The sequence below is a fragment of the Anser anser genome (genome assembly GCF_964211835.1).
Source record: "Anser anser genome assembly, chromosome: 3".
NCBI lineage: Eukaryota > Metazoa > Chordata > Aves > Anseriformes > Anatidae > Anser > Anser anser.
In genome coordinates, this window is record NC_139722.1 from 57,289,552 (window position 1) to 57,300,742 (window position 11,191).

The 11,191-nt window shown below is 40.0% G+C and overlaps 1 protein-coding gene across 11 annotated transcripts in view; it reads left to right on the forward strand.

Moving 5' to 3' along the window:
* Positions 1-10,881, forward strand: part of TPD52L1 (TPD52 like 1) — a 54,228-nt gene extending 43,347 nt beyond the window's left edge. For 8 of the 11 annotated variants that reach the window (XM_083828062.1, XM_083828066.1, XM_083828058.1 and 5 more), the window contains 4 exons: positions 1-15; positions 2,698-2,736; positions 4,751-4,811; positions 9,064-10,881. In XM_083828062.1, coding sequence (XP_083684188.1) covers positions 1-15; positions 2,698-2,736; positions 4,751-4,811; positions 9,064-9,195 — 247 coding nt within the window. In that variant the 3' untranslated portion in view covers positions 9,196-10,881. The remainder of the gene's footprint in view (positions 16-2,697; positions 2,737-4,750; positions 4,812-9,063) is intronic. The other 3 variants (XM_083828063.1, XM_083828061.1, XM_083828064.1) reach the window with 2 other exon arrangements.
* The last annotated feature ends 310 nt before the right edge of the window (positions 10,882-11,191 follow it).

Genomic DNA, 11,191 nt, shown 5'->3' on the forward strand with positions numbered 1-11,191 from the left:
ATCGCATTCAATTAGGTAAGACACATTATTGTCCTCAAAAACTGCCTCTGTATTTAACAGGATTTGTTTTATGGAATGTAATACAGTAATCTCTCTCCTTTCAACTTCGTTATGTATGATAAAAATATCTTCTACTTAAAGTGAAATGCCTCATTTTTACAGCATGTTGAGTATAATGAGGAAAGGACTGGACAACGTGGCTAGAATATGTTTGCCTTGCTCTTGAGTAGATTAGTCTCAAATTCAAATAATGAATGCATTCAAAAGATGCTCTTGGGCAAACCTGCTTATATGTAATACCATTCTCTTAACCATCATTTTCTGTCAGAGGTTGGAACTCTGCACACCACAAAATTTCTATTCAGCCAGCACATTTTTATAAAGATTTATTTAAAAGAAAAAATTACCGCCTCATCAATAAGCAAAATTACATTAGTCATGAAGCCTACATGCTGACTGTTTAAAAGTCTTCAGCCCTGGGGAAATTTCCAGTGGTAAGACTGATTCTTAACCTAATTTAAAAAAAAAACAAACGGTATTTGTATTTTTTGCAGCTTAAATATACTGATGCTGTAAAGCACTTCGACATATGATGAATTATGTATACTGAGAGATTCTATACGCAGTTTGGCTTTACGTCAGTACACCCAGCAGAGAGGCTGAACAGCCCTGAGTGCCTGCAGTCCATCTGGCCTGGTAGTGCTGCCAGTGCATGGGGCAGCTTGAGAAGAACTTCTCTGTTCAGCTAAGTGTCGTCCTAATGAGGGCTCTTACTTCATTGAGAAAACTTCAAAATGTGGTATAGATTGACCTTATTATCTCACTCTGACATGAAACAAAACATAGTATCTGGCAATATTTGTCATGAAAGATCTCCGTCCTCTGCCTCTGCACTGAGCCCCTGAAATCCCTCACCATCACAGACAGGGATGTCTTTAAAAAAGATTAGTATTTTAAGTTTCCAGTAAAACATGATATGTATTGTCACTATTCTTACAACTTGCATCCTCACCTTTTTAAAGAAATTAAAAGATGAACTTAGTAAAATATTCACTTAGTATTCAGATCATCTGTCACATGCCATCTCTCAGCTGTGCGAATTTAATTTGGCACAGTGTAATCTTCTTATTCAGAGCTTTATATTTGAAATGTTTTGCTGCTAGAAGAGGAGCAGTGTATGCTGAAATACTTCCAAACTCTTATTTTCTACCTGTTCATCATGTGTTATAAGACTAACACGACAAGCATGCTTGTTTCAATTAACTAGAATTGTTAAAGATCTGCACTCATGAAATGTTTGGGCTAGTTTTTCATAAATCTTAAATATGATGTGAAAAATTGAACATGAAAACTGTGTTGTCTGGTGTCAGTTTCTGTCTATCTGAGTTTAGCAAAAGCTTGGCATGCACACAACAGAAAACAGTTCGTATAAGTCTCTCTGTCGCACCTTCTTGCCAAATAGCTCCCCCCGCCCTGAATCTGTAAAAAAAAAAAATAAATTGCTTTTGTGTATTTATCAACACAGTGCCTCTCTGAATTTGTATAGTTTAGAACAAACGTGCTGTTTATATGAGAGCTCTCATTTTTAATGCTATGATCATGCTTTGCTTGATTGCCGCCAAATGTTGCTGTCCCTTAACGCTCTTACTTTTTTCAATCAGACCAAGCTGCAGCTGTCACTCAACACTGAAAGTAGCCACACATGAATTTTGGAAACAGCACATACTCTTGCAGTGTGCAACTTACTCATAATGTTCAGATGTAAATGTAGTTACGGACAGTTCTTGCACTTCAAATAAAGACTGTTCAGAACAGTGTTGATGCTTCCCAGCAGTAGTGAAATTAGGACAGCAGATTTGACTTTGGTGGCTCAGGTAGAAGAATGTGGCTAGTTAAGTCAAGAGGTTAGGATGGGAAGCCAGCTGCAGGGGTAGAGGTGCAGAAGAGGATTAGGAGATTTTTTGAGTGTTGTAGAGACTCCATCCTCTGCCTTCCAACATCCTGATACACACACTGCTGGGAAGTCTGAGGAGGGAAGAAAAGAGCGTGGCAAGGAGAGGTGGATGAGAGCTTTGGAGAACAGTGCTTTCTATGCTTGGTGATCCCAGAAGAGATAGGAAACTGTTACAGCTGAGTGGCTTGCTTGCTTCTCTGTTGAAAAAACCTCTTGTGTTAGGCTATACAAACTGGGGGCTAGTACTGTCCATTTTGGCTATATGCATTTTACATGCAACAGAAGCAGGCAGTTGCCTGCCTATCTACTGCTTTGAACCAGCTCTGATCAGGTTCACAGACCTGAAGCATGCTGCATTCACCAAGCACAAAGCTTATTGTCTGTGACTGAGGACCATGAAGGTAGCTTTCCGTTCCTCTGTTGTAGGTTGCATGTCTGTGTAGATAGCGGGGTTGGTTCTGTGTCCTTTAAACGGATATTGCCAGGAACTTCATTATTCTTTGAGCCCTATGCAATTGCTGTTCAGTTGACCTGACAGTGTGGTGGCAAGATCTTCAGTGCTGAATGTGAGCTGGAATTCACAGGTAAGTTTGACAAGCTGTTGCCATCGGGAGTGGAGTGCCAGTACTCTTATGTGAACTTTAAAAATAGTTATATTCAAAAAATAAAAACAGTATATTGTGATCTTTTTGCAAACTGGATTTTACAGCTTTTTTTCCATATCTTTTGCTTTCATCCCACAGTTACTCTATTCGCCATTCCATAAGCATGCCTGCAATGAGGTAATATGCTACCCATATTGTGCTCACTATGTTGACGTTCAGCATTGTAATGAGGGGGGAACTGCATACCTTGATCCTAATAATGCAGTTTCTCAGTCAGATGGCTTCAATCAATTAAGGTTATTCACGTAGGTTATTCACGTAGATAAGGTCTGTAGGACTGGCCGTCTGTGGTTTTCTTTTTTTTTTTTCTTTTTAATTGCGTTAACTGCTTAACCTCTTGTTCGATCTTTTGAATAAATGGAGCAGTTCTGAGATGTATTTGGGTAGTTGAGTGTTATCGGATTTGTATTACTGAATCTGAAATTCAGTTATTTTGCTGTCTCTAGAACATCATCCAAAGCCCATTAATGTCAGCGATGCTTTCCACTCCAGCAGCTTTGGATCATGCTCCTATGCAGGGATTTTATGAGTGCTTTCTATATTTTAATGGCTATAATCATGCTTTACTTGACTGTTGCCAAATATCAATGCCTCTTCAAGTAAAGCTCTTACTGTTTTCAATAAAATTAGGATCCAGCTTCCTTTTTATCCTCCCAGTCTCTAAATATATTAATATTCTGGCTCCCTGCCAAGCGTATGAGGAAAACAAACCTCCTAACCACACAATGGATGCCACTTCGTTCAGCTTTGGCAGGTGAATAGTTTAAGGCAAACACTCACCAGAGTGACCCATGGGTCAAACAGAAATCATAAAACAATTTCTTGAAGGGTCCTTTTGACCCTTCAGCAGAGACCCTTTGACCCTTTAACAGCAAACAAAAGTAAATCTGCATTGTTTTTCCAACTGGCTTCTGCTTGCCCTGTCCTTAAATTAGAGTCAATTTAACTCTAATCTGATGAGGGATATGATGTAAATGTGTTTGCAGAAATAGAGGTCACTACCATGCTCTTGATAAGTTCCCAGTGCATGCAAACAGGAACATGCAAGTTTTAGCAGCCATTGGCTTCATCATTTTGCAGAGTAAACCATAGGCTGCTGCATATGTTTGCCATTCCCCATGGATGGCACAGGTGTATGGATGAGCACCTGACAGGGAAAGGTAGTTCCTGACATCTTTTTGTTTTGTTTGGTGAAGAAAGTATAAGAGGAAGCCTGCTGGACAGCAGTTTCTGAAGTGCAGACTCTTCACTAATCATGAAGCACAAAGCTTGCTGTAATTGAGAACATTAGAACAGTGTATATGTTATGTTCATAATATTAAGACAGATAATAGTTGTGGTCAGTGTGTTCTGCCTGCAGGAAGAAATGCAAAAAAAAAAAAGTTGCATGCATTTAAAATGAGAGAGAAGCTATGTTTCAAGTAATGGAGAAAAGAATGAGGTTGTAAGGCAAGCTAGCAAACCAAGTATGTCACATGCTTTAAGAAGGAAAATCACAGCTGTTGCTCTTCTTAAGATATGTTCAGCTCACAGTTCTCCCACAAGCAGAGCTGTGTTCTTTTCAACGGGAAGTGAAGGCCAAGCAAAGCTTAGCTTTGTTAGACAGACACGCTAGGAACACAGCCTCCCTAAAGTCTTCCTTTGAAAGCAACAGCTTACACCTAGGTCACAATATCACAGATGGGGGCGAGGTTCCTCAAAGGCATTTGGGACCCACTTCCTATGTAGTTTTAATCTCCATCATCATAGCCTCTGCAATGTTGAAGTTTGAACAACCATCTTTTTAGTCATATTAATTATAAACTTATCAGAAGAAAAAAATTGTTAATTGCACTATGGCAAAGCAAAAATAGATAAAACTATAGAAATGGAACATTTAGGCCATTGTTCTCTGGTTCTTCCTTCTGAGAGCATAATAAAATGTATCAGAGGATGGGCAGGCCTGTCACTGCTTGGTCTCAGTTACTAGGCAGGTTCTGCTTTTGCGACTGTTCATAAGCTATCAGTCTACAGGTCTGTGCTGCCAGCCAGCCTTCATTTGGTCCGTTGTTGCTTGGTGAAAACTGAAGAAATTGTGAGGTTACCTCATTAAGTTTACAACTGACTTGCTTCAACTTTCTTTTTCTCTTAGGAATTCTCCAACTTTCAAGTCGTTCGAAGAGAAGGTTGAGACCACTGTCACAAGCCTTAAGGTAACGGTTAAAGACTGAGTTATATGGCTATGCTTGAAGTGTGACAGCTTAGTTGTCCCTATCCTTTGTACAGGAAGGTGATTGAATTTGCTGTTGAATCAAGAATTTCATGCAAATATCATGCAACTTCAGAAGCACTATTAGAAAGTGAAAACAAATCAGAAAAATCTTCTTTCTCTGCTTTACTGCTGTGAAGCTACTTCTGTTGCCTGCCAAAGTAAACGAGCAGTCTCAAAAATGCCAAAAATATGGCCATATTGAAGTGGAAAGAAGAGACATCTCAAGTGTAACCACGGTTGATTGTGCTGTGTGAGGCAGAGCCATGTGGAGACGCAGGGTCCAGTTTTGAAAGCAGCGTGGTCTCATGAGCTTTGTGCTGTGCCATGCCAGGCAGACACAGCTGTTTGTCTACAGACTGAACTGAAGTCCTGGCTGGAGCTACTCTGCTTGCAGCGCTAGAGATGTACTCACTGAGTGCCCCTGACTCAGCTGGTGTGGGAGCTATCATGTAGCTCTGGTTTGTCATACCACTTATGCTCTCAGCACTGAAGTAGTCTTTCCTTAATGCAGGTGTCCATTTTCTCTCTGATTCAATGTTTTATCTGTATTTAAAATTCCAGAACCATATTAACATATGTGCTGTGGGACAGAAACATCTGATGAGAAAGTTGCCAGGCATCACTAATAACACTTGTTAAGGCAGGACAGAGAATGGCAAACTTGCATCAAAAGTGGGAACAAGAGTTTTTGTCCCCTGATGGTTCTTATTCATCTGATAAGTGTGCCCACAAAATGGCATTTTCCTGCTATAGAAAGATTCTAACATTTTACGTACAGTCTCTTAGTGATCAAGGGCCAAATGTATCACCTCATTTTGTGGGGAACTGACAACACTGGATTAATGTCAGCAGGCATTACAATTTGTACAATATTAAAGTGGCAAGAAGATGGCCATCCACCGGGGAAGGGGCATTCCTTGTTACATAAAATGCAAATTACCACTAGAACCGAAGCAGCAGGTGCACGGTCAAGGTCTGTCTTTCCAAACCTCTGTGAAATCATATAGCAGGTAATATTTGCCAGTCAGTGTCTAAGGAAAATACAGAGCAGTAGAGAACTTGATTTATTTTCACGTTCCTAAATCAGCATGTGCATCAAAGAGTGCTGAGCTGCACTATCATTTTCAGCTTTTTCATGTTCACTTTTATTAGGAGATAGTCTGCTTTGACAGCTTTAAGTCATGATAATGTAGGGTGATGGCATCTCCATTGCACCCTGTCAGAGACAGAAACATCATTCCAAGGGGGGAGGCAGCATCCCAAGGAAGTCTAGTGGCAGAGCTAGAACAAAACTCTGACCTCTGGGGACTGAGCTCAGTACCTTTATACACATTCGTGTTCATTCTTTCAACCTTAGCTGAAAATTCTTTTTACACGCGATCTCCTTGTAAGAAAAGCCATTCTTGCAGTGGGGTGCCACAGCTAGAAAGATCTGAATTCCTGCCTGTTGCAGCTGGGTGTTATCACTTGCTTATGGTTTTGTGTTCCTTCTACTTATGTCCATTTAGATAAGGGATGCAGCTCACTGGAACACCTCAGGTCTGAAGTGGAATATTTTTTTTTCCACCACTTGTCAGTTAGAAGAAAATTTGTTGAAGAAGTGCAGCACTTTCTTTTAGTCATTCAGTCATTAAACCTACTCTAGGGCTTTTAGTGCTGTCAGTACATTTAGCTCCCAAGCTTGCTTTTGGACTCCTCCAGTCTCCACAAATCCATTCTTCCTACAGTTATGGCTAACCTGTGAGAAGGCAGCCCAAAGCCTTTTCACCTTGCTTTGAGGGCTAAAGGAGAATTGTGAGTGATGCTGTTTCTGCATCAGGGGTGGGGTGGGGTGTCTGTTTCCATGTGTCACTTAGAAAGAGGAAAATCTGATTCAAACTGCTCGGCTCTGAAGACCATTTCTTCTCACAGTGATTTACTTGAGGAGCCTGATCGTATTTTGCTGATTGAGCCAAGGCATTCTTCTGGAGGAATTCCTTGTCATGCCAGCCCTTATCCTGCCAGGTGCGCAGGGTGCTCCTAGATCCCCTTTCACGGAATCTTTAGTTAAACAAGACAAAACAAAATGTCTGGAGTCTAAAGTCAGCTTCTGCATTCCATGCAACTTCCATTTCATTGTCCAGCTTTATTGGCAAACCCACTGACATTTTCTCAAATATTTTCTGCCTGTATTCTCTTTCTTTCATTTCTTTGGGCAAATGGAGGAAGGAAGATGGAGTCATGGACCTAGGGTGCCACCAACACAGGCTGTGAACAATTGGGAATGTCTCAGAACTGTTCATCCTTTTTCCTCTCTTCTGAGGCTTCTGAGGACTTGAGGAAGTCCTATGAGGGAAAAGTATAGGCTGTCCTTCCAATTCTAGGGTCCTCCTGTGATCTGAAAAAGTGGAGAACGTTCTAGAGAGGCTTTCGGCAAAAGAGACTAGCAGCAGCATTTTATATATGTATATATATTTGTTTTATTTTTGGTCATATTAGCTTCAGATCTTCAGTGTCCTATAGTGTTCTGTGGTCAGTGAAAACTGGCTTTCAGATTTAATTCATTTAGAAGTCAAACTTCTAATTAGATTTTATTTGCTTTTGATAGTGGATTTTGGATTGCAGCTTTCTTAGGAGAGTGAATTAGTTTACCTTCCCGTGGAAATCAACAGGAACTGGGTGCCTGATTCTTAAACTTTTCTGAAAATCAGAATGCTGATGAACTAAATGTTTGTTGTGAATACTGGGGTGTTGGCCAGAAGCATTCAGTAAGTGACTTGTGTCATTCTTGTTTTCTCATGGAAGAGTAGGCAGAAATGCAAACAGAAAATGAAACTTCATTAATAGTTTTTAGGTACCCAAATTTAGATGCACCTTATTGGAATCATTTGAAATAGTGCAGGAATAGTCTCTACCTTCACGTTCACTGTGATCGGTTTGAATCAATGTTACTTTTGTGGAGAATTTTAATTAGGAAACAGTCATGAGCTCTGCCATGAAAACTTAACAGCTTTACTAGGCAGTGGCTGCATTTTCATTGCAAGTTCTGGGCCTACCAGCATTTATCTATATATATACATATATTACTCTGTTACTGGAAAAAATCAAGGATAAACTGATACTTTCTAGTCAGCCGCTGTGCTGACTTACAGAATGGATAGACACTTACCTCTTGAGACAGGAACTTTTAATAATTGTGACTCAAACTGTCAGAGGAAATAGTTGAGCATTCTACTACCGTATTTTATTGAAATTTCAAACCAGGCGAGCTCCTGTGCTAGCTGATGAAACAAAGGATTACATGGGATTAACCCTTCGGAAACTTAGGACACAGTGTTCATTTAATTAAAATAATCTTCCTAAGCATTTGGTGGCTGGTAATCTGGAAAATTGCCATCTTTTCTTTAACTCCTGCTGCAGTTCTAGGATGGAGTGGAAAGTTCTGTCCTATTCTCAGGCATGAATCAACTTAGATCAGGCTTGTCAGCAAGACAAAACCACAAAAGAATGCTCTCTTACTGAGACAACCCAATCAAACCTGCTTTGTCTCCTCTTATAGTCTTCATCGTTTCCAAATATTTAGGTAAAGCTTTTTCTTGTTTAGGAAAACTGTATTTCAGACTTTCAGCCATATTTTTTTATTATTATTATTATTTTTATTTTTTATTTTACTTCTTATATTTACCAGTTCAGCAAACTTTAGCATTTTGAAAGTAGATGACTTGTGAGCACAGTCATACCCGTTAATGTAATTCGATTTTTTTTCTCCCAGAAAAACGCTGTATATATACCAGTTAATTTTAATACCCACCCCTTATTCAGCCTGTGCAGAACTGGAAAAAACAGGAAAACAAGTGTGAGGTGCTCATGTAAAGAACCACACGAAGGTCACTGGCATGATATAGGATCCTAAATTCAAATCTACTTAGGGGACAGTTCTTTAAGGTTTATGGTAATTCTGGACAGATTTGACGATTGTGGCTGAGACGTTTAAAAGCTGGTGGAGGAAAGGGGTTGCTTTATTTAACTTCTTGTATAGCTTTGTTCTTTTTAAAAAGAAAAAGAAAAACAAACAAACAAAAAAACACCACCACCCATGTTCTCTGCCTGCTTTAAACAGTTCCCAGCCCTCTGTGGCCATGGGGTGAAATGCAAATGGGACTCGCTACAGTGCGAGGAGAGGAACTTGCTGTTCTTTCTTTGCCTTGTTTCAGACCAAGGTTGGTGGCACAAGTCACACTGGGGGCAGTTTTGAAGAAGTTCTCAGCTCCACAGCCCACGCCAGCGCCCAGAGCTCTCTCGCTGGCACCCGGCTTCCCGAGAGCGAAGAAGAGCTCCAGTGCTAGGCCGGCGGCCTTGCTCAGAGACTTGCCTGGACCGTGGTTTCTAGGCCTCTCTCACTGCCCAATTTGTGCAACAAGGTTTTGTCAGTTTTGGAAAATTGCCTCCCTAGGCTAGTGCCGGAGAAGCATTTCTTCTATTTGTATTTTGGATATGCCATTTTATCGTCGGGTATTTTGTACGCCATAGGAACCACACACAAGTAGTTGACTCATAACGCTCTAAAATCTATAACGTGACCAAAATAATTTTCATTTTAATGTAACTTCCTTCCAAAAATTGCTCAGTCTCTCTTACTTAGTTAAGTATAGTGTTTTCTATCTGCTGGTTTCTAACCCCCCTCTCAGTGCCACATCAGACAGATGGACCTAGAGCTGTGCAAAGATTGCTGCCAGCAGTAGGCCGTAGACCAGCTGGCTACCTGCCATACCAGGTGCCCTTTGATCAGGAGTGTCTGTACATGATCTATTTCCTAATGGAATTAAAATCACTTATTGTCGCCCCAAAAAAGTTTTTTGTCCTTCACTGATAACAGTCTGGCATTGCCCTTCTCCATCCGTTCGTCAGCAGAGCTAAGGACAGGAAGGCACACCCGGTTATTCATACAGAAATTAAGCTGATCACAGCTGCCGATGTAAGCTGAACGTTGCAGCAGGAAAAGCTTCCGTTTAAAAATACGTTCTGTTGCTTGCTCTCTGTGGTTTGATAAGACTCAACGGTATAAGCTAATTACAAAGGGAAGTAGAGCAGGGGGGGAAACCTCTAATTTTTCCTCCCTATCTTCCCCTTAAAAAGAAGGGAAGGTAAATTAATTATGACTGAACAGCATGAGCCTCAGTCAAGTTACAGCCTTAAGTGGAATACAAACCCAACAATTGAGTAAAGATGTGCCATAGGTTAGAGAGGCCATGCCTTCAGTCCACATTGTGGAGCTGCTAGCTTGACTCCAGTATCCTACAATACACACGAGGAGTAAGTGCTTAAGTTTTTGCACCAAATTTTTTCCTGCTTCATTCTTGGGCATAATTCTACCGACTGCATTATATCTACTTAATCACCGAGAGCCAGCCATCTCTCAGCTTTGGTTCAGCATGTTTTCTTGCATCCTTTTAGCACTTCTTTTTAAGAAAAGAGCAGCACACTTGTGACAGTGTCTTGCTGTCTTAATGAGCACTTGTCAGTCTGCATGTTGTATTACTCAGTTCACCAGACTGAGATGAGCACAACTTTATCAAAAGTATAAACAAAATGGAAAACAGTCTGGCTACTTTGAAAATGGATGCTTGTTTTGAGCATAAGCCAAAGTTTCAAATCAGTGTTAGTGAGTTTGACATTACAGACTGCTTAAAATCTTGTGAGGAAACGTGGCTTTAAGTGATTTTTTTTTTTTTTCCTGTGTGGCTTTTGTTACAGTTTTCACAAAGTTAGAAGTCATTTAACTTATGTCTAGTAGAACATTAAGAACTTTGGACATCTATCTCAAATGCCTCTTTAGTGTGATTTTTTAGCATGGAAGCAAATTTAATTAGGTCTTTAGTACAGTTTTCTTGTGTGTTTGCTAGCTTATTTTGCAGTGGTTTTGTGCATAAACATGACTTTATTTAAATAAATAAAAATATTAATGGTCACTTAGTTTGTGTAAATGAAGTTATTGATATTCTTAGCAAAAATAAATTTCTCTTACTCTTTTACTTTGTGATGTTTTCTTTTTAATTCCATGTATTCACAAGCAATACTGTGCATCTCTTTTCTAAGCCTTGCTGTCACAGCAGAGTATCGAGGTAAATTGCAAATATATAAATTGCCATTCCTCCAGTTTTTAAAATCTGTTCACTCCCATCCAGATCTGAAATTCTTCCTGGAAATCTGTGGCCCAACTTTTGAAAATTTTGAGATTCAAAGGAGAAAAATGACTCAACTGTGTTCAGTAAATGAGAAATGTGCAGCAGAGAACAAAGGTTTGCATTGAACTTTTGAGCAGGGTCAGTAAAGGTAAAAGGT